The sequence below is a fragment of the Mesoplodon mirus genome (assembly GCF_964341445.2).
Source record: "Mesoplodon mirus genome assembly, chromosome: 2".
In the NCBI taxonomy this organism is placed as follows: Eukaryota; Metazoa; Chordata; class Mammalia; order Artiodactyla; family Ziphiidae; genus Mesoplodon; species Mesoplodon mirus.
Window position 1 is genome coordinate 24833659 of NC_138977.1, and position 25460 is coordinate 24859118.

The following is a 25460-nucleotide window of genomic DNA, read 5'->3' on the forward strand; positions in this document are numbered from 1 at the left end:
CCTGCATAACGCGAAAAAAAAAAGAAAAAAAAGTGTAAATCTTAACATAACATACTAGTTCTCACTTGAAGTTTAAAATAAAATTTTCACTTATAAGATTAAAATATAAGATACTAGAATTCATTTTGAACACTTGAGATCATATTCCATTTCTCTATGTGGAAATATTTTCTATTCATTGTCTCTCAGTACACTGGTGTTAATGACCCTGTATAATACTCTGAAACATGAATCAAGAGAGAATCCTCTTTGAGAGAAATAAAAGTTGAAGAATGGCTTTAGTTAACAGTGAAAGCTTAATCGTGGATTTGGAAAATTAACTACCCACATCATTAATTATTAATTCCAAAACTCAATAAAGTACAAGGAATTCTCATTATCCTAGTATTTTATCCAAGTCCCCAAATTTATGATTCTGTATAGAGAAGTAAAACTTGCCATACAATAAAATATTCACAAGTGAACTGACTACTTATAAAATTAATCCTCCCTCAAATACTCTCTCCCCATTCCTATCTCCATCATCAGTACAAGGTGCTTGAAAGATGATTTTTACATTAATTGATGATTTTAAAAGGCTTTGGGGAATGAAATCTTGGTATATTCATGTGAAAATGATCCTCTTAACATAATTATATACAATTAAAGTGAAGGATGTCATATCTTAAGAGCTATCATTCTATTTTGTTTAAAATATTATACCTTTCCAAAAGTTATTACAACCTAAATGTTGTAAAATATAAGGTAAACAAATTATTTTCATGTTGTCTCAGTTTTTAGCCACTTAACATCTTTTCTCACTCTTTCTTATAAAATTTTGGTCTACATATTTACTGGATTCACATTTAGAGGCCTTTAGCTTACACATACTATCTTTAGATATATGTGAATTTCCTTACTTATAAATGTTGGACTATGGCCATGTATTCTAACCACTCACAATAAATTTCCTTACAAACAGTGGTTCAGGGACAGGGAACATGCTATCTCTGAAGGTCTTTCTCCACTTTTTCTATGTGGAAAATTCTTTTGAACATTTAAGACAGTTAAAATATCACGTCTTATGAGAAGCCTTTCTACTAAACTGTGTTGACCTCTCTACTACAACCCATATAACACTAGATTAATATTCATTGTTTCAACCATTTATTCCAAACATGGTTATAGCCCCTACTATGAATCTGGTGCTGTGCTAAGGCCCTCCAGTGTAATGGTGAATAAGAGAAAGGTTCCCTGCATTCGTCAAATAAAAAATTATTGTGATATAGACTTAAACAAGTATGTAATAGAAACAAATATTATTTACAAAAAGAGAATGACTGTGTACATTGAAATTCTGAGAAAAGGGCATCTATGATCTACTTAAAGTGAATTTTTTTTTTTTTTTTTTTTTAATGAGAAGACCTTCTGGGCATAATCTAAGTAGGACAGTTGAAGACAAAAAAGTTAGTTGCTCTCTTTAAGAAAATAACAGATGACTGTGTAAGCAGTGCAGCAAACAGCACATATGCGGTCAACTTTTACTTATGATTTCCATGAGGTTTTATTTGAAAGACAATGAAATGATATTAAACTTATTCTACAATTTTTTGACCTAGTAAATATAAACATGATTATTTGGTTTCACATGAATAGTTAATTTTCATTTGTTATCATTCTGTCAATTTACATGTCTTAGAAGTAATATTCTATGCTTTTTAAATTTCTGCTTTCAGATTAACTTATATGTCTTATTGGTTGGTTTTGAATTATTTTTTTAAATAAGGTAACAGTGCTACACATGAGAAGTGGAAATACTAATCTGTAAGATACTGCACAATAACATTTATAAATTTAAAGCACCATCATTATATATATAATTATAATGTCATTTTAATATGAAATTTTTATTGAGATTTTTGGTGATATTTTTATTTTGGGACAGGAGGAAGGATCGATGCTTAATATCTATGAATTTAACAAGCCCTGTAATAGCTCTGAACCTTGAAATTGAAACAATGAGTTACATTTGTGCCAAATGAAGAGCAAATTTACAAAGTATACACACAACTATTTTGAAAAGTGCATTCTTCCTACTGGCGCAAAATGATCATAGATATATAAAATATGTACAGCAGAAAAATATAAAATAAATTCCCTGAAGAAATTTATATTTTAATTTCTATGAGTCTGCAATTTTTTTTGTTTTTGTCCTTAAGATCTTTTTTGAGTTGAGTATCTGTCATTTATAATCTAAGTGAGTACTGATTAACAGGAAATACACATAAGCATCTGCCCTCTTGAAACTTAAGTAATTTCTCCTGGCATTGGAGATTATCCATAGTTTTAATAATGGAATAGAGAATCAGAAAAACTTGAACCAAACTTTGTCTTTACTGGTGCAACACAGACCAACCTTTATAAATTGATTCTTCAACTCAACCAAGTTTCTGAAGATGATTGGTTAGAGAGCAGTGTGTTTAATACACTTGGCAATGCATTCAGTTTGCTTTTTAACTTCCGCTTTGCTCTCAGTTCACTCTGTATAGGGCACTGAAGTAGCTACAGATTACTCTCCAGGGCCTCTTGGTCATCAAAGAACATTAAAAGCTTTGTCAGCCTTGTTAAGAGGATAAAAACTATAACAGATGTTGTAATATTCTGTTATAATAATACCAATCTCATCATGGTGGTGGGTAAAATAAATAATTTCCAGTTTCTCTCAGGGAGCTTTAAGTAGCTTCTAATAATTTCTTTTCCCATCCAGGTCAACTACAGGTATGGGAGAAAATCTGATCAATAATTGGGATAACAGTACAGTAGATTTAACAAGTTATTTTTTTCTTTCTAAGATGAGTAGATAATATTTCTTTGTGGCACATTAATCTTATAACCATAAAACTTACTCAAGTAATCAGTTTTAAATTTAAATGGTAGCCATTTACCATGTAAAAATTTTAAACTGCCAGGTAATTAATGATGTGAAATACATAGAAACTACATTAAATTTAAATCATAAAATAGCTGTCAGCCACCTGCTTCCCATTATAGCTTTGACAATATCAATTTTGTGAAAGTAAACTTTCATTCATTTTAAAAATGCTTTCTAATTTGTCTTAGTCCAATTAAAGGATAAAGCATGTGTGTACAGTTCAATATAATGCAATAATTTTCAGTTTTATTTGTTTAAACAAAAGAGCATTTTCTCTTGAAATGCATTAATTTCAAAATAGAAAATAGAAAAAAAGAGAGATTACTTCTTTAGCTTTACTATATTATCCAATTCTGAGTGGATAGTCAAGTATGGGATTATTTCGTAGTTATTTATAATGCAATAGAAATAATACACTTAGTACAAAAAATTATATAGACATATAATTCTGTGAATCTCCTTGGTCTAATATAGACTTTTGGAATTTACACATTTAATTTAGATGATTATTCAGTCAATCAACTTGTGATAGGATGTGACAAGAAAATAAGAATATCCTGAAACATGATGTATTTACTAAGGGGGAAAAATGTTTAAATTTTCACCTGGAATGTGACTGGTTTCAGTTCAGAAGATACTGGAGTTTATAGATTGATGTAAACATAATAGAATAGGTTTTAAATGACAAAAATGTTTAAAAATAGAAAATTATTGTAATTTCACCAATATTTAATTCTTACTGTGTAGCATGTCAAATTTTTGAAATTACATAGCACACAGAAATGTTAAAATAGTAACTGAGAATGTCAGAATAAGAGATTATGTAACTTAACAAAATATTTATTTTAAATTCTTCATTTTAAAGAGGAGATAAAAATGGGGGGGGGACAAATATAACCTTATGGTAAAATAATAACTGGCATGGAATAACTAAACACATAGAAAATACAAAGAAAAATAATTGATATAAAAACATAGCACCCTTTAAAAATCTTTTCTTATAATTTAGTTTTGTTAACAGACCAATCACAAGCACTGAAATTGAAACTGTGATTAAAAATCTTCCAACAAACAAAAGCCCAGGACCAGATGGCTTCACAGGAGAATTCTATCAAACATTTAGAGAAGAGCTAACACCTATCATTCTCAAACTCTTCCAAAATATAGCAGAGGGAGGAACACTCCCAAACTCATTCTACGAGGCCACCATCACCTTGATACCAAAACCAGACAAGGATGTCACAAAGAAAACTACAGGCCAATATCACTGATGAACATAGATGCAAAAATCCTCAACAAAATACTAGCAAACAGAATCCAACAGCACATTAAAAGGATCATACACCATGATCAAGTGGGGTTTATTCCAGGAATGCAAGGATTCTTCAATATATGCAAATCAATCAACGTGATACACCATATTAACAAATTGAAGGAGAAAAACCATATGATCATCTCAATAGATGCAGAGAAAGCTTTTGACAAAATTCAACACCCATTTATGATAAAAACCCTGCAGAAAGCAGGCATAGAGGGAACTTTCCTCAACATAATAAAGGCCATATATGACAAATCAGAATCTTGTTGTAATTAACCATGTTATATCCTAATTGTCTTAAGCTAAATATAACATTTTTAAATCAAAGAAATATATAATATATTGACTTAAATAACAATAATAATAACAAAATAATGCAGTTGATCTTGTTTGGAACAGATTCTCTAGATTGGAAGAGATTTTAAAGATCACTGGGTCCTGTTACCTCTATGGCCTAAATCCACCTACATCACTCATACAAAAAATAGTCATATAAAAATTTCAATGACAAGAAGCCTGCTACATTCATTGAGTGTTATAAAATCCATTCTTATACCATAATCTATCTTTGTATATATCTTCCTTGTACATCTTCATTATGCCTTTTGGGTCCACACAGAATCATGAACATGATGTTATTTCTGGTCTCAAGTTACAGAGAAAATACTAAGCTTACTTAATTCTGTAAAAGTCATTCAAGAACTATTTTCTTTAAAAAGTAAATAGGTAAGTTCTTTTACCAATACTTTATTTTAATGCACTGTATTATGATATCTCTGAAAGCATGTGACATTTTAAATGGATATGTTAGTTGGAGAGAACACCTTTTTCTTTTCCCACCTTATATTATTTCTCTAAATTGACATATATATTTTTATTCCTTGACAAAATATGTAACTTTAACCGTATTAAAGTTATATTCCGGGGACTTTCCTAGTGGTCCAGTGGTTAAGACTTCACCTCCCAATGCAGGGGGTATGGGTTCCATCTCTGGTGGGGGAGCTAAGATCCCACATGCCTCGTGACCAAAAAACCAGAACATAAACAACAGAAGCAATACTGTAACAAACTCAATAAAGACTTTAAAAAAAAAGCTATATTCTGAAGAAACATAAAAAAGAGAAAATAACAACAAAAGGGTGTTAACAAGTAGCTAATAAAATGAAAGACACTAAGTAGTACAGAAGCATTAAAAAAAGTTTTCTTTTCTTCCTGGTTCATTTGAGGAGAAATATATGCATAAATGAAGAGGAACTGATTGACTGTGATAATCAACAGTGAAGAATTTTGTTACTTAAATTCTTTTATTTATTCTGTTGATTTGCATGTGCTAATCATCTTTTGCATTATTGGTTTATAATGGCATCCATATTTTTTAGGTTGTAAAAATCTATAAAAAGAACTGAATATGAAAAACAAGAATGACTGTCTAGTGTGTCAAGTTGTACATTTAGTAATTAAAGTAACTGAAAAGAAGGTATAATTTATTCTTTTTTTAAAAGGGTCATCTTGGACAAATTGCTTAATCTATATGTGCATTGGTTTCCTCAGGTGTAACCTGGGGATAATAATAACACACAACATTGTTGGGAGGATTAAATGGCTTAATATTTGTAAAGCTTAGAATAGTGCATGACACTCAGTATGAACTATGTAAGTGCTATTGAATACACCAATATATTATTTTAAACAATGTATTTATAAATTCAACAAAAAATATTCCAGTGCCTACAGTGTATAAAATTTTGTGCTAAGTACAGGAGATTAAAAAACAAACAAAAAATATTGATAGAATATATGTCCTCAAAAAATACCTGTCTTCAGTGTCTGGTGAGAGCACAGAATACAGGCAATTATATGTTTGTCTAATAAGTACCATAATGGAGGTGTTCAAATATTACAGGAGTGCATGGGAGTGAATTAGTCTAAAAGAATCTTGATTTTTTCCAGCAATTGTGCGGATCCTTTAATTCAGAGATTTGAGAATATTCATAAATGTTTATTGTAGATTCCTCTAAAAAGCAAAGCAAAGTAGGCTCTTTCATCACGTTTTATAAGATGCTTTCCTAGACTTTTCACTCCTTAGAATGTCTCTTTGAAGTTTGTGCTGCCAGTGTTTGTTTTACAGAGAACTATGGTTTAGAAATACAAACAGTCTTGCCTTGTCCCAGACATGTGAGTCAGGTTTCCAAACTCTTAGTTCACAGATCTTTCTTATCAATCTGTATGATAAAATTACTGTTTGAATTCTATGTGGCATCTTCAAACATCAAGTATTCAAATATTTACTATGTTAATACTGAAAGATTAACAGTGGCTATGCATTAATCAAACCTAACTTTATTTTCAATTTGATAGAATAGAAGGTTCTACTTTCTCAATTAGAAGTAATTTATTTTACCTCAAAAATAAATAAAATCAAACAATTCTCCAGTATTTTTGAGTACCTACTAGTTATTATTGTCCTAAGTATTAGAGAAGATTAAATAAAAGATTTTGTTGTAAAAGAGACTCAAGTTTAGTAGAAGAAAAAATTCTCCTTTAAAAATTAAGCAATCACATATTATGAATCGGTAATCTTAAGGAAATATCTAAAATCATAAATTCCATAGAGCATCACATTTTTTTTAATAGATCTCCTCTCCCATCTTCAAGACCAACTTCTTCCTCCAAGAGATATCGAGTTATTTTTTATTGATTTTCTTGTTTGTGCCCAGAATTATTCTACCCGTTTTACATTTATATATTGAATATTTATAGAATACTTAAAACAGCCTTACAAAGCAAATTCTGTTGTCCTTATTTTATCAATGAGGATATTTGATTTCAATAAAATTAATAACTTGCCCTACATCATCTTGCTGTTAAGTAGAGATATGTTAGATTTCAAAGCTTTTGATTTTTTTGTACTAGTCTAGCTCCCCTGAGAGAGGAAAAACAGGAAATTGATATTGGGTAATATAGCCTTTGTTTATGGTATTATTTTATAATAATACCATAAACATAAACATAAAAATAACATAAAAATAATTTTATGTTATTATCTACATTACAGAATAAATTTAATTGAAATATTTCATTTATCTGAAAACATAATTTTTCCATGGGATGAAGTTAGCAGGGGCAGTTGAAAGTTGACATCATCCTTTTAATCTGTGCATAAGAGCTACTTTCACTACAATGGTGATGAACCTGCAGTCTTTTTTAGCGATCTCATAAACTGTATTTATATTATACTATAAAGAGTACAATGGTACTGTGCTGCACTGATGTACTGAAACACTTCAGTCATCAGGCTGTCCCAACTCATCTGAAAAATAGCATTTGTGTGTTCACTGTACAAAGAAGGATTTTCAGATCAGATGCATATGTTACAATAGGATTTTTTGATTGTCCTGCACAAGGGACCAGATATTATGATTCACTAAGGAGCAGAAAAAAAAATAACAACACTCAATCAAGGGAAGAAGGTTCTCTGGGGATTTTTATTTATTTGGTATTAAAATCCACTGGTTCTTGAGTAACACATGAAGTATGAAAACAATCAACTTTCTTGAGTCTTTTTTTTTTTTTTATAAACCAGTGACTGATGTAACACTTTCCAACAAGGTGAATAGATACTATGAAACACAGAAGAATCCTCTTACAAGAGCCTCATAGTGAATGTACACCTGCCACCAGGATGAAAGGTAAAGGGGAGAGGTTCTCAGTTGGTAGAAGAGTTTTAAGGAAACTGTGCTTGGCTCTAGGGCCTAGTAATGGGCACAAAAGTGGTCTCTTCAGGAGCTTCCCTGGTGGCGCAGTGGTTGAGAGTCTGCCTGCCATTGCAGGGGACGTGGGTTCGTGCCCCAGTCCGGGAAGATCCCACATGCCACGGAGCGGCTAGGCCCGTGAACCATGGCCGCTGAGCCTGCGCATCTGGAGCCTGTGCTCCGCAACGGGAGAGGCCACAACAGTGAGAGGCCCGCGTACCGCAAAAAAAAAAAAAAAAAAAAAAAAAAAAAAGTGGTCTCTTCAGAGGTCTCTTTCTGGGCCACTCTCCTGCAGTTCCCTTATTGAGAGGGGATGGGTATCCTTCGCCTCCATCTCCTGGGTTTTCTTGTCCCTCCAAATAGTTTACAAAAAACTTTGTGGTCTCCCTGACCAGCTCTGAGAGTTCAAGATGCTACTGCTTTCACGGTTGGCCAACCCATCTTCACTCTCCAGATTTTCTGGGCAGATGTCAGAGTCTAGTCTGTGTTCTGCTTCTGTTTTCTCAGGTATAAAACAGCATCTGTCTTTTGTGTTTCCAATTGCAGAAAACACATTTGAAACTCTGAATGAGTCTCTTGAAGACCCTTCACTAGACCTGGGATTAGAAAGTTACTCCTCTCAACTCCAACTTCTCCTAAAGCTGTGGAAAATTTAGGCCACAGCTCTCTCCACAGAAATCTCTCCATTTATCTCCTCTGACAGCCCTCTCTACTGTTGAATTGATCAAAATCACAAAACAGGTATCGTTTCTTTTGAAAACCTGCATGGGAAGAGGGCTGTTTCATATTCATAATAGTGTCCTGATATTTACCATGTTTATGCCCCAGTTTCTTTTTTAAATGAAAATTATGTTTATCAGAAGTCACAACTTATTAAAAAAACATCCCAACAACTGGAAAAGAGATCTGCAGTGCACATAGCAATTCAAGTTTGGAAATCTGAATATACAAAGAACTTCTCCAAGTAAATATAAAAGAAAGACAAATCCCCCAGTAAAGAAATGGACAAGAGATACAGATAAGCAATTTCTGGAACAGGAAACACAAATGTCTGATAAGCACTTGCAAAGATGCTCAAGATCACTAGAAAGAAGTCAATGTAAGTCAAAACCACAATGAGATGCTGGTTTACACCCATAAAGTTGGCGAAAGTATAAAACTTTACGAGGCTAAGTGTGGACAAAGGTGGACAATGAAGACCCCTGGAGAATGGTTTAGTACTGTCTGTTGAAGTGAAAAATGTATGTGCCTTACAACTCTGCCATCCATTTGCAGCTGCAGGAGCCCATGAATGTTCATAGCAGAACTGTTTGTAAAAGTAAACATTGCAAGCCATGTACACATCCATTCACAGGAAATTGGATAAACACGTTTTGATACATTTATATAATGGAATATTATACAGCAACAAAAAGAACTAAACTAGAGCTATAAGTTAAACATTTACCAGCACACTGTTGGGTAGTAGTTGTGCCTCCTGGATCCCTATGGCTTCTGTGGGGGAAAAAGGAGCTAACTGTCCATGACTAGACCCAGGACAAGAACTAGGACCTCTGTGGGGATGACCTAGGGAGGTAGATATAAGCTGAAAATGAAGAGGAGTTTCCCAACAGGCAAGGCTGGACAAGTACAGAAGAAGCTGCCCTCCAAGGGCAGGTCACTGGAGGTATGTGAGCAGGGGTTGGGTAACTGTTTCATGGGCAGTGTACCAATCACTGAAAATCAGTAAGTAGTGTAAGGGTGGGGTGGGATTAAGCTGGCCTTTAAAACACCTCTTCCACACCCAGAGGCCCTGTGGTTCTGCGATTCAGTGAGTTTGCAAGGCAAGGTCAAAGAGGACAGGACTGAACTACTAACCAAACTCTGACACATCCATGTGATGAAACACTGCTCACTAATAAATGGGTATGGACCATGGCACATGCAACAATATGGATAAACCTCAAAAACATGCTGAGTGAAAGATGCCTTGCACAAGAGGACACAAACTATGTGATTCCATTTATGTCATGCCTCAGTTTCTGACTTTTTTTTTTAAATGGGAGAGTTTTAAGACACCAAGTCATTGATGGTAAATAAAGGATACAGGTCAAATATAGGAGGAAATTTATTGTTAAGAATCATAAGAATTTACGTAAGGTCCTACATGAAATTTACCTACATTTATATGCATTTTCAGTGAGACTCAATGGTGACAATTCAAGAAGGAATTTTGTGCAAAATGCATTTTCGTATGTTTCCCACTTACATAATTCCATTGATAATACCCAATATAAATTAAAAGAATATCAGAACTCCCCCTTGACTAAACTATTACTCATTCAAAATAACATGCTAGGATTATCACAATAATATATTATCTTATCATAATTACAGTGAGTAGTTTCTTCTTTCTCCTTGGTAAGGGCTTGGTATTATAAGTTTTAGTTTAATAACTATAATTTGCCTAGGTTCTGAAAAATATATTGACTGAGTTCACTTTTCACATTTCATCATCTCCAACGGCTGCACCCTAGTCCAAGCTACTGTCAGCAACCACCTAAATGATCTCACTGTAGACACTCAACCTGTCCCCCATTTAGAGGTGTGCTGGTAAATAGTTAACAACGAGTACTCTGGGAGAGGGAAAAGCGCTGATTTATAGCATCTGCCAATTACTGTGGTGTAAATATGCTCACCATGGCTGAGTGAAAGCTTCCAATATGAGACCACTGAACCTGGAGTTGGAAAGAAATGGTAACCATTTGGTTCTCCCGAGCCAGCTCCATCATACCAATGCCCCCACCACACCCAATTTGCTCTTTATAAGGAACCAGAACAAAGTTTTCTAAAGAGAAATCTGATTGTGTTACCTGGGCCCTGCTTAAAAACATGTTTTGGGCTCTCTTTTACTCCCACCAGCTTTCATTTCTCCGTGCTCCCAGCCATCACAGGATATTGCAACAAGCCCCTCTCTCTGCTGCTAGGTTCCTCCTTTGCATTTTCACTTAGTTAACTAATATCCTCCATATCTTAGCTCAAGTGTCACTTCCTCAGGGAAGTTTTCCCTGATTCTCTTGGCCATGTTAAAGCCCCTTACTATAGGCCCTTATAACATGATATATGTATACCTCTATATTATAGCCATTGTCACTTCCACAATCTCGCATTGTTGCAATTAATCAATCAATGTGTGTCTTGACTTGACTACACTCTAAGTTTCATGAGAGACAGCACCTGCTTTTCAACTCAAAATGCCCAGCCCTGAGCACAGTGCCAAGAACAAAGCAAATACTCAAGAACTATCTATTTTTTATGGATTAAATTAATGAATACATGTCTATTTAAAAGGATAAATGAATATGTTCCCCTGAAATTTGTAAAAGAGAGTTGGAAACTAGCTGATAATAGAATTATTTGATGTGTCCAGTACAACTAGAGTTTGTGTAACAAGTTTATAGCTGACATTAGAGAGTACTTAAACTTTTCCAATTTTAATACACATACATTATTCATTTATTATAAAACTAAATAAAAAGAGCTGATAGAACTTTAAACTTATATTCTTAAGCATCCTCTAAGAATAAAATAGGTTAGTTTTAGCCATTCTTAAAAAATAAGACATTCGGGCTTCCCTGGTGGCGCAGTGGTTGAGAGTCTGCCTGCCGATGCAGGGGACGCGGGTTCGTGCCCCGGTCTGGGAGGATCCCACATGCCGCGGAGTGGCTGGGCTCGTGAGCCATGGCCACTGGGCCTGCACGTCCGGGGCCTGTGCTCCGTGGCGGGAGAGGCCACAACAGTGAGAGGCCCGCGTACGGCAAAAAAAAAAAAAAAAAAAAAAAAAAGACATTCTAAACTAAATGATAGCATCCATCACATTTCAGAAGCAGCTCCATGAACCTTCCTCAGGTCAACCACATGAATCACTACATGGAGGCCTTGAAACTTGGACTGAATGACAAAATGTTTAAGTGATGCTTCATTTCCATAAAATGAAACAATAGATCACATTATTAGGGAGTTCAGATCTCTCTATAAAATAAAATAAAAACACAGAAATGGACAAAGAAGTAACAGAATAATTTATCTTTCCCTTTCACCTCTATATTTCCAAATTTACAATTGTCCATAAAATCCCTTCATTTCAGATATTGAGCCATGGTATGTACAAACAGAGTGTATGCATTTCAAAAACATATTTTTACAAAAAGCACAAAATAAAATACATAACCAAGCATGGAAGCAGTATTCTTTCATTCTCTTTAGATTTTGAATTGTATTTACATTTCATGAGGTGCTCATTTGCTCACATCTGTGATTTGAGAAATGTTTAGGTTTGAGTAACATGCTAAGTGTGACTGGATATATGGACATACATTTTTAATACTAGGATTTTTTTAATTTATAAAGCTTCATACTCAAAGCTTTGATCACAACATTCTATGCTTATGGTCAAATATTTGGAAATTGTATAATTTTATTGGATCATAGGGATTTTTTCTATTTTTCCAGCAAATTTATCCTTTCCATGGTATTCTGAGCTACCTGTTAGACTAGACTGAAAAGTAAAGTAAAATCCACACCTTCGTTTTCTGAATTAAGGGAAACTTTAGATATGAAAATGAGAGACAAGCTCTCTCTCCACTATAAATTAGCTCAGAAAGTAGCTTTCTTTCTAAAAGATTTAGGTATTTCCTCCCTATCACTTGCTATGCTGAAAAATTTATACTTCATCCCTAATAGGAATTCATAATTGCTATTTTTTTCTTATTACAATAAATATATCTAAAATTGATAAATACATGAGAATATTTAAAAATAAATTGTCAAATATAGAATATTTTTTAATCACCAGAATATGACTAAAAGTTGGTAAGATAATATAAGTATTTCAGTCATAAAATGTTTCTTACACTCTAAAATGATATATCAATACAATGGTATATTTAAGACCAATATTCTGGGTTTACTTTCATAAATTTATACTGATATATCAATAAACCTGACTTAACTTTAAACAATCATATGCCTGGCAAAAATCTACTCCTTACATCAGAGAAAAAGCATCTGTTGCTTTTATACTGTGATTTACCTTTTTAAGTGCATGTTTTACCTCTTCACCTAATTACAACAGCATCAAAATACATTATCTTCCATATTCTTTTGTATGTACAATCTTATGTATTCTAAAGCCCATATACTAAGATTATTGCAGTTCCTCCTAGCAAGAGATTTGATGAGTTCTAAACTACATGGACTCTGTGAGTCCTATGTTTCAAAGACTCAATTGTTTATAAATTCATCATGTGAAGTGTGTAAAATTTGAGATAAAAATTTACTTCAAGAAGTAATTCCATCCTGAATTTAAAGGGAATATTAAGTATCCAAAGACAATGTCTCAACATATAGCATTCTAATATCTTAGTATTATATTAGAGGGTTATTAATTTTCCTAATGAGAAATCCAAAATCCACAAAATGAATACTACATAGGGCTTTAGTAACTCCATCTATAAAAATGTGACATGTTTATTTACCTAATATATATATGTTGTAAAAAATTACAAAAATTTTATATTCTTGCCTTCATATTTTGTTTTAGGCATTGCACTGTAAGATAAAGTAACTCCCACATTAAAAAGAAACAAACCATGGTTAAGAAAGCATCAAAAACTAGCCCAAGGCCTGAATTCCTAACCATCAAGTAATACTGCCTCTCAATAGCACAGCTGGATCAAATAATATGAAATAAAATTAAATAGGTGAGAAGTCATTTAAAACAAGAAATGAAGATACACATGATTGTATTTTAATGTAGTATTTCAAAGTCCATAGTTTCAACATAATAAAGAATTCTGACTTTTAACTAATGGTGCTAATATTACTACCTATATTGAGTATCCATTGTTTTGACTTCCTAGCATCATACCTGCCTTCTTTTTCCAACATCACCCATATTTCGAGTGTGGACTCACCTTTTCCCTCTCATCTCCACCCTCTGCTCCAGAGTTTGTCAAGTAACCTGGTTCTGGCCAATCAATCATCGAATATTCCTAGATACAGTGATTGCTGCAGCATAGTCATGTCAAACAAGCTAAGCTGGTCAAAGCCAATGACACTCAAATATGGGGTTCTTTTTGTTTTGATTAAAGGGAAAGAGAAACCATTTCTTTCCACTGGATTTGTTGAAAAGATAAAAACCCATCTCAGTACCTGCTAAAGGCAGTAATGTCACTAGAGGAACCTCTCTGAAAATGGAAACTACAGATCAGAAAGCAGAGCAAAGAGATGCAGATGGAGAAAATGACCCTCCTTGACATTGTCTGAGTACCAGACTCAACCATACTTGAGGAAATTTCTACCTCTATACTTTCAATTACATGAGCCAATAACAACCATCACCCTTGATTTTTCTGAAATCAATTTACATCAGGGCTTCTCTCATTAGCAAACAAGAGTTTTGAATTAATCACTACATCTGAATTGTGTTCTTGCCATATAGTCATACCTATCATTTAATTCTCAAAACAGCAGTGTGAGGTATGGAGGGCATATGTAATCTCCATTTGATAGATGACCACTATTTGAATGGCTTTATTAAGATCTCATTGAATATACATGTTAGAAAAAGTTTTAAAACATAAGAAGTGTATGCCTTCCTGGTCAGCTCAAATGGTAAGAAAAATATAACAGAGATGTTAATCAAGTAATCAATAACTAAGTGAATGTGAGATGTGAGGAAAAAACATATCAAGGTTTTAAGAAAAGAAAAATAATGGCCGCTTTACATAAATATGGAAATCAGAAGGAATGAAAAGCTTGAGGCGGCTAGAAGGGTCATTAATTTGGTTTAAACATACTTAGTAAAAGATTCTGGTAGGACACCTAGTTAGACAAGCCCGGTCAAGAACTTTATATATTAGACTTGCATTAAGAAGAGCCTTCAGGAGAAGACTATATATCTGTAAATCATCAGTAATGTTGGTAGTTGAAGCTATGGAAGGGGCAACATAAATAACACTTTTATGGATTTTTAGATTTCAGGTCCTTTAACAAAATCACTTCACATAACACTAACAATGATCCTGTAAAGATGGTGATATCACCCCATTTTTTCTGACAGATGTAGAAAACAAAAGACAAAGAGTTTAAGTAAAATGTCTCCAATTTCCACCTAATATGTAGAAAAGTTAAGATTTTAACCAAGATCTCTCTGACTCAGAAAAACAAAAATAACAAAACCTATAGAAATGAACGAATGATCCTATTAAGGGAGAGTGTTTAAATGAGAAAGTAGATTCAGAGAATACAGAGGAGTATCAGAGTGAATGTACAGTAACAGGAAGAAAAAGAACAGCCAGTTAACAAATGCTGTCTACTTCAATCTATACCTCAGAATAAAGAAGAATGAATATTTATGAAGTATCTAAGACTGGAAAAAAGACATTTTATGTAAACAAATAATACTATTCGCCAGTTTTGAATAGAGTCACTGAAAGATAATTAAGAGAATTTAAGATCCAATTTACAAATATAAACATACATACATTGCAAAAAATACATTTGAGTTTTCTAATATAATTCAATTGGCACATATGAGAAGTAATTTTCTTCCTAGTAGACAAAAAAGGCTTTTGGAACCGAAAAATTAGACTATATTAAGAGTAGTTGAATTGTTTTCACTTTTAGCTTGTATTAAAACTGAATTACAATCATTACTTTCTGAACTGGTTAGTATTTCTTTCCTCTATGATGAGAATATTAATATTATCTTCATGCCATCAAATATACACATTGCTCTATTTGACTTTGACATTACCCAATGTAACATTAAGGGATTTTCTAATTGATTTTCACAAAGAGTATCGGACACTATCATGTTCCAGGAAACTCAGTCTTAGCAGCTTATCCAGTAGAAAGACATCAAGAAACAAGTATGATACAGTTAATCTAATGGGGGAAAATAGTAGGTTCTACAAGGTAACTCCTACTGAAGCCAGCAATCCTTGGCAACACCATACATCTCCTAGTCTCCTACCCAAGACCTTAAAGCATGGCACTATTTTGACTGGAAAATCATCAGTAGGTTTTCTCTTTTAATTTACTTAATATATAACTAGAAATAATCCTAGCTAATTTGATATGTTAAGTCCATGTACCTTACATTTGCTATTATGAATTTAATTATTTGGCCATTATAAGAAAAAATCTATTATTTATTCAATATAAGATCAAATTTAAATTTAAATGAAGCTTGATCTGTTTAAATGGAAAAAAATATGGAAACATTAAATAGTATAAAGTTAAAAATAACTTTCATTCCTTATAAAGTACAAACCAACTTAAGGCTAAGAAATTTATATTTAAAAGTGATCATATTTTAGACCATTAAAGACTACAACTATAAAATAAGGAATCCAAGAACAGTACATTCATAATCACAGTGTTAAGGAAATGAAGTGCTTCAGTCTACTTACTCACATCACTGAGATGAGGTAACAAAATGAAACTTGAAAGGCATATAGTTCAAACACACAAAGTCAGAAGACAGAAGTTATTCATTGAGGCATTATTAGGATAAGTTGATTTTTTTAAATGTGCAAAATTTATTTCTGTTCTCTCAATATACTAATATTAATACATTCATTATAAAGCACAATTTTTGAGTGATCAAATTCTGATCAGTTATCTAACTAGTAAGTTTTACAAAACTCTGAAAAATCAAATGAACTACTTACTGTTTCGAAGGCTCAGGAAATTTTAGTTCTTCTCTTTTCTTCATCTCTATTGTTGGGTCCATAGGAGTGAGAACTACAGCAGCACATGAGACCACAGAGTGGTATGAATCCTCCCGGCAAACTGTTTTATTAGAAATAATAATTGTAAATGTCACAATTATTTCTTGACTGTTCTCTTTTTCTCTTCTTTATTTTCAGTCAAATGAAAGATAATTCAAATAAAACATTAATTGCCATTAAATTATCTTTAATTATCATTTTCTGTTCTGTCTTTCCACTCACTAGCTGTATGACCTTCGGCACCTTTGGTTTTCTTTTTTTTAAGCCACACAGTGGAAAAGGTGTTGCCCACACTTTATAATCCTTCATTTAAAAAAAACTTTTCAGGGCTTCCCTGGTGGCACAGTGGTTGAGAGTCCGCCTGCTGATGCAGGGGACGCGGGTTTGTGCCCCGGTCCGGGAAGATCCCACATGCCACGGAGTGGCTGGGCCCGTGAACCATGGCCGTTGAGCCTGCGCATACGGGGCCTGTGCTCCGCAACGGGAGAGGCCACAACAGTGAGAGGCCCGCATACCGCAAAACAAACAAAAACAAACAAAAAAACTTTTCATTGAAGAATAAGAAGTGCACTAACTACGACACAGTTAATCTCCACAAATCACTACACAAATAAGAGATGTTCATCATGACCAGTGACACACACATTGCTTCTTTCAAAGTCTGTGAAGGATTGGTTGCTATGCATCTGTTACTCAGTTTTAGCAAAGACATCAAGGTGTATAGCTGCATTGCTTCCTTCTCTCCCAGTGTTAAACCCCCAAGTGACATTTTTTAAGAAATGGATAATCTAATGAAGGAATTTGCCAAAAGAAATGAAAGTGTAGCAAAGAAATAAAAACTGATAGTACTGTGATATTTGAATTGATTATAAATGAAAGACAAATAATCACTGATCTAAGTACTCATTTCAAGAACCATGACTGGGACAACAATGTAGAAAGAGGCAAATACTAAAGATGACAGCACACATTAGTGAAAGACAGTACAAAAAATACAATAGGACCATGCAAGTCACCGAGAAGTGTGGGCCCATATCTCAAAGAGAAAGAGGTGTAATAAATGATCCCAACGTTCTTCAATTTTCCCCTAAAAGTATCTGCCGAATTATTAATCTGCTTAGCATGAGGGTCTCAGACAAAATAAATAACCACTAAAAGCAGAGCTGAATTTAAAACAATCTTGTGGCATTCAAGAGGCAAAGATTACTGCGCAGTATGTGTCAAAGAGGTGGAGCAGTGGTTTCCTCATCACCTCTCCAATGCCATCAAACAGATTTTTTTTAAATTAATTTTCTCTACTTATTCTTGGCATGAGCTTTGAGTCTAAAACAAACAAATCCTTCATAGCTGGGAAAAGAAAACTCTATTATATTTTAAATTTCCAGTGTTGCCTTAAACACTGCTAATGATGAAACAGACTAAGAATAAGAATTACTGATTCATTTCTCAGGGACAGCATTCACTTATTCAGTAAATATTGAGTGAACTAACTGGTATGTTCCAAGAAATATGCTTAATGGTAGGATTCTCCTGTGGACAAGAAAGAAATGTCCTCCCTTCCCCCAAGTTTTAATGAAGTTTTAATTTCTTCTAGAGATATTTCTCAAATATTAGGGCAAAAAACTTCTGACCAGATGAAAACATTTACCTAGATCTCTATGAGGGAAAATAGAGCTAAGTCTTTTTTTTTTTTTTTTTTTAAAGGAAAGGAGACAATGAGCAGGGAAAATGCTCTAAGTAAACAATATATTTTTTCAAAAATATGGATCGTTTGTTTACTTGAGGTAATATGAGTATTAATACTTAATTTTTATGATGCAGAGGTTGAAACAATTGACACTGAATTCAAAGGTACTGCAGTTAAAAAAAATCAATGACTAAGTCAATAAGAAAATAAGCCCCTTTAATATTTACATGATGAAAGTGACAATTAATGGACCTGTCTAAAGGTGGATGGTTGGGAGCTCCATGTAGATGACTTAAGTTTTATATTAAGCTGAAATTAAATCACACTCAAGTTTTAATATCTTTAAATTGCATTTATCACAAAATACAAGAATTAGTGTAATAAGTGTAAGTTAGGCAAATAAGTAATAGAGAATTTATAACTTCAAAAGAAATGAATGGTATAATAAAAGGGAAGTACAGATTTTTCAAAACAAAGAATATGCCTAGGCTGTCCTTTCTGAGGCAGAAACAAAAAAAAAAGAAATAAAAGAAAACTTAGCAATATGTCACTGAGAAGAGAAAGGATTTCTGAGGGTCAAAAGAGTAATGGGTATTCATGTGATCACTATATTCTGATATATCAAAAGTTGTTCTTCCAAACCATGGTCCACATTTAGAAAGTAAATCATAACCTTATATCACAGTGGCCATGATGTGAACTACTCTGTAATTTGGTTATCACAGGAGTTGTTGAATATTATTATCATATTTTACCATGCCATGAATGCATAGATTACTTTGGAAAAATCATAGGAATATTACTAACTAAAGGGGAAAACACTGTATTTGCCATTAAAAGAAACCTTTATGATACAGATTAAAAGGAAATTTCAAGTTTGAAAAAGACCTCCAAAGTTAGTGGATTTTAAACATCTGCTTTTTAGGAAAAGATCATAAACTTTTGTTGCCCTAGAGCCTTTTAAAAAAGGATACGGATGTCAGTGAGAAAGGAGACAGTCTATATATCAAAGTGATATTTATTTAATCTCCCTGATAAAACGCCTTACAAATTTCTATTTAAGCAGAGAGAAATTTAAATATTTCTGATACAAATACTGAATTATTGCTAGACTCTGAAAGGAAATTACACTAGAAGATCAATGAAAGTAAAATGCAAAATAATTGTTAGCCAACATAAGTCTCTACCTTACCATTTCGCTAATAAGGCAATGAGTCCATTTTTTTTAATACATTTATTTATTTATTTATTTATTTTTGGCTGTGTTGGGTCTTCATTTCTGTGCGAGGGCTTTCTCTAGTTGTGGCGAGCAGGGGCCATTCTTCATCGCGGTGTGCGGGCCTCTCACTGTCGTGGCCTCTCGTTGTGGAGCACAGGCTCCAAACGCGCAGGCTCAGTAGTTGTGGCTCACGGGCCTAGTTGCTCCATGGCATGTCGGATCTTCCCAAACCAGGGCTCGAACCCATGTCCCCTGCATTGGCAGGCAGATTCTCAACCACTGTGCCACCAGGGAAGCCCCAATGAGTACATTTTTAAACATGTTAGAGATACAAGAAGAAAACAATACACAATTTTTATGGAATAGTATTGCTCATGTTTTTTCACATTTGTAGGATTAAGTAGACAAATTTTTACAAAAAGTATTGGAGTAAGATAAGTTAATATGGTTTGCTAATTATGTTGAACTTTATGAAATAAGGCCAATTTTTCTCATAATTGAGAAAAATTGCTTATATACTATGCCATTTTCAAGGTAAACATATAAAAATTACTACAGGAGTTAAAGTTTGGGTTATTCAACAGCAGGTGATTTCATCTTCTTCTTTATAGTCTTTAGTGTTTTCCAAATTTCCTACAGTGATCTTTTCTTACTTTTATAAACAGGAACATCTTTTCTTACTTTTATAAACAGGCATTAAAATAGTCATGAGACAGAGTAGATGAACAGATGTGTGAAACACTGATTTTGGCCTCAAAACAGTATAACTTCTTGAAACTCCTTCAGGAAAACTATTTTTCTAATTTAGCCAGATTAAATTTAATCTCATTTTCTGAATATTTTCTCCTTCTTCCTCCTTCTCCCCCCACAAAAGATCACTTTTTCAGAAGACATTGTAAATGACTAGACTAGTTGATCATTCTAAAACTATTAAAAGGGCAATACTTATTTCATAGATTCCCCTCAAATCCATCTATTACCATACAACCAGGGGCTTTTGATTTGGGATTGAATCATGGTGGCATGCTTAGGGACTGCCAAAATTGTAGGAACCCTGGCTTGAGGCAAGGATGATTTCTGTACTTTCCAAATTACATCAAGTATAAACAGTTCACCATTCATAAGATTTAACTCTTATGATGGGAAAAATTGGCTTTAGGAGAAAGCAGAAAATGAAACAAACAAGAACTCCCAACTTTTAATTACTCACATTATTTAATTGTACTTATAAAGTTAGCTTTAAAAATGAAAACTTTATTAACTTCTAAATTTTAAAAAGGAAGGGCAGATAATTATTTCATAATGTAACTTAAAAAGCATGAGCCAGTGTTAAGGTACTGCATATTCAAGTAGGTTTCCAGCATCCATGAGTTGAAAAAAATCAATACATTTTCCACTATCACTTCCAACCAAAGATACAAATAATATTTTGAGGCACTAGCCTACAAATTTATATGCTAAATTTACTCCTCTGTGAAAAGAATGATTCCAACATGATAAACTGACAATTGACTGAGATTATACAAGTAGGGTTTTAAAATGAAGGAAAATGCTTCAGAGTCACAAGAATGACTTATCCTAAGTTTTTGTTCTAAGCACTGCTCTCACTTATTTCTAGGTAGAGTATATGAACACTAAAAATGATCAAACCTACTGCACCCCTAAGTCCAAAATCTGTAAAGCTTGGGACAGAGTAGAAATCATTTCTAGGTTTAACACTGAGTAGTCTGACTTTGCCATGTAACCTTTTATTATACCACAAAGAATATGCCATTACATGAAATGACTCTCCATTATTATAAAATGTTTCTTTCACACTCATAATAAACTGAGATGCAAACCTGAACATTGAAATTTTAAGTTGCTCTTTCTCTCCAGTTTTATATATCAAAACTATTTCATTTAATTACTGAACTTCTATCTTCATTTGGTCTTTTAATTTATAAAATCAATTTTAAAGCACCAAAAAGCAATATATTTTAATAAATGTTCACAAAAATGCCAAAGATTTATTAGGAGAGGCATGTTTCTCTTTCATGCAAAATTAAAACATTCAAATTACTGAAGGTTCCTAGAGCGCAGTTAACTTATAAGTATCACTTATAAGTATTATACATTTGAAGTCCTGACTCCAACTCATCAGAATAGTTCACTATCAATGAGCAAATTGTAAGCTTAAAAGAAAAGAATTTCCTTTATGACTTGGAAGTGTTCACTTTTCTATTTTTTCCAAATATCCAGGATCCATGTATTTACCACATAACAACCCACCAGTAAAGCTTAACTCAACGAAAGGCTAACATTAGTTTAACGAATGCTTAAAGAACATTATGTGGGACTTCCCCGGTGGCTCAGTGGTTAAGAATCCATCTGCCAATGCAGGGGACACGGGCTCGAGCCCTGGTCTGGGAAGATCCCATATGCCACAGAGCAACTAAGCCCGTGTGCCACAACTACTGAGCCTGCGCTCTAGAGCCCACGAGCCACAGCTACTGCGCCCACGTGCCACAACTACGGAAGTCCGCACGCCTGGAGCCTGTGCTCCGCAACAAAAGAAGCCACTGCAATGCGAAGCCCATGCACCGCAACAAAGAGTAGCCCCTACTCGCCTCACCTAGAGAAAGCCCGTGCACAGCAACAAAGACCCAACACAGCCAAAAATAAATACATAAATAAAATAAATTTTAAAAAATAAAAAAATTAAAAAAAGAACATTATGTGGTAGGCTTAGTTCTGTGTATTAACTGTGAATTTATGCTTAGAGTATTGTCTTTACCCCTCAGAAAAAGTCTGTACAGTAAGTACTATTATTATCCCCATTTGTACACTGTTCAAGATCACACAGCTAAGGAGGAGCAAAACCAGAATTCAATCAATTTGCCTCTAATCTCCATGATACTGACCATACTTCACGTTGATTCTCATTTAAATAAAATTCATCAAGTGTTCTGAAATAGAGTAAAGTTAATAGTTGACCGTTTTCAATCATGTTTCTATTCAATAATATTCTTACATCTGAATTCTTTATCCTAAGAAAACTGTATAATCATTAGGCAATTTGCCTCAGAACATAATTTTGACTCATCATACAAATGCTCTAGGCTCCAAACTCTGCCCTTCCAAATGACCGACAACAATTGTTTTACTATTGCTCCACTGGAGAATGAGTGTCAAGTGTCAAGGTGAAACCCATCATTAGATACATTTATCTATGATAAAGAAAGACATATAATTTAGAAAAATTTATTTTTTCAAAATTATTTGTAATCAGTTGCTGTTGATTTTTCTTGCCCAGCACATTACAGGGCCTTGAGATACATGAATGAATTTAAATGACAAAAATACATGCTTTTGTGGAACACATATCTTCTAATGGAATAGATTCTCAAATCAAATGTACCTCTCTGTAGTTTTTTCTTAACAGTAAAATATGAATAATAATATCTTCTTAGATTGTTCTGAGGATGAAATGAATTAATGCCTGTGAAGTGCTGAGGATAATGCTAGAGAAATGGTAAAGAAGTTTTAAAATGTTACCACATATTATTACTTATAGCTGACGACTTTTGATTTTTTTGATACATCAGACTCCAGTTATTCAATCAAACACTAATCTAGATGTGCTGTGAAGATGTTTTGTAGATATGATTACAGTCCATTACAGTTGACTTTAAGTAAGGGAGACTATGGTAGATAATCTGGGTGGGCCTTATGCAAATGGCAGTTGAAAAGCCTTAAGAACAATTGAGGCTTCTTGATGAAGTTTAAAATTCTGCCCATGTCAAAAATTCCAGCCTGCCCTACCTGATGGTGTTCTCTCCAGGTTTTGCTTTTGCCCAGCCAGTGCCCACAATCACATAAGCCAGTCTACCAGTTCTGTTTCTCTGGTTGAGAAATACACCAGTCAACAAAGGCATTTTGGTAATACATTCGATTTTTGGTGAACCTCTAAATATTTTCTTTGAATTAACGTCCTTAACACAGTGCTTATAAAAGGCTCTTCTGATGAAATAATAATAGTCCAGAATTGAAAGAGAAATTGAAAATAAGCAGATAAAATGCAAGTCATTGCATCATGACTATGAATAAACACACATTCTGCAAAAGCAGGTCCACATATTCATTACATTAGTGGCATTCACTGAGCTATACCATGTCTATGCATTGTAATAGGTACTGGACTGATAAAGATAAAAGACAAAGTATTTGCCAAAGTGCAACGCAGTGTAGTCGGGAAATAATACCATATAGGAAGTGCTAACATAGAAGCCAGCCAGCTAAAGTAATCAGGAGGATTGTAATAGTAGTATTGCTGCTAACTTGTTCACTCCCTGGTACTTAGTTCTTACTTATACATAACTTGTATATTATGGATATATAATACAAAGAAGCCCTCAATAAATATTTGTCCAGTGAATGAGAGATAAAGAAAAATGAAGTGAGGCATTAGGGAAAAGAAAAGATGCTAGCCAAGCACAGAAAAAAGTGCTAAAAAGCAATGAGATATGAGAAAATGTTATATATCTTGAAAAATTCAAATAATTCAATGTGGCAGGGGCCTAGACAAGAGCAAGAAGTTGCCGAACAGAGATGTAGATTATTGCCAATACCTTAAGGACCTTATAAGCATCTCTAAAATATTATTAATATCTGATTCTGAAGTTAATGAAGATGTGCTACCAATCATTTCAACATGATCAGCTTTAAATAGCCTGGGCAATATCTAAGTACAGGAACAAGATAGGGTGAGACCACTGACAACGCTACTGAAATAAATGAAGTGAGAAATGGTGAGGACTTCCAGTCACTGGAAGCAGCAGTGCCATGGAAAGGAGGGAAAAAATTAAGGCTGCAGAGTATTCAGAAATTTTAAACTTCTATTTCAAACACATAATCACAGTTTATATTTACTTGCTCCTTTATTAAAATGAAACACAATTCTCGGTATACTACAAAAAGGAAAATACAGTGAAAGCATGGATGGATGAGAAAAAAGAATTGGCAAAAGCCAGAGGAAAAGACTTTCAAATTAATTTAGAGGTAATTTAAATAATAATTAAAATTTTAAAAAATATCTTGTATAACCATATTGTGTAAGGATAATATCATCTTGGGATATTTTTAAAGATCTGAAAGAATTGCATAGAAATTGTTAATATCCTGAAGTAAAAACTGATTACAGAAAACATATATACAGAAATAGACATGAAAATAACTATATCCTGGAAACTTTGGACAAAACTGTAAAATGTAAAAAACAACATTAAATTTAGTCAGGCTTATCTCACATTATCCAGTAAATTCTGGTACTTTTGTTGTGGTGTACAATAGTAACCATTCACCTTGTAACATGTTTGGACAGTTATCAGATTTACTGTAAAATTTTGTTCCTTGAAATTTCATGTTTTTAACCAATCTAATCTCAATTTATTTCTTGCCTCAGCTTTTGAATAGCTATTTTCACAAATCTTTACATTGTGCAAATATTTTTTGGAATAAAATGGAAACCTCATGACTGATAGACAAAAATAGAACAATGTAAAATTGTGAATTCAGTTTGTAAGGTTACCTATTTTATTATTATAACTCAAGCACTAATATGTTTGGGGCAGGCAAAAATGCATCCTTGACACATCAAATGCAAGTGGAAATAGCCAGTGACTTTCTTGAATGTTGATCATGAACAAGCATTTATAAACTCCTGCTGACTCCCTCTTCTCTCCTGACTGCAGAGTAAGAAATTTATGTATAGTGTAATTTTATTTTAATAAACAGAAAAATATCATCTCATGGATG

General features: G+C 33.5%; 1 protein-coding gene across 4 annotated transcripts in view; it reads right to left on the minus strand.

The window, feature by feature from the left end:
* Positions 1 to 25460, minus strand: part of CCSER1 (coiled-coil serine rich protein 1) — a 1217611-nt gene that overhangs the window by 889387 nt on the left and 302764 nt on the right. For all 4 annotated transcript variants that reach the window (XM_082610968.1, XM_082610971.1, XM_082610969.1 and 1 more), the window contains exon 5: positions 16699 to 16819. In XM_082610968.1, the coding sequence (XP_082467094.1) occupies positions 16699 to 16819 (121 nt within the window). The remainder of the gene's footprint in view (positions 1 to 16698; positions 16820 to 25460) is intronic.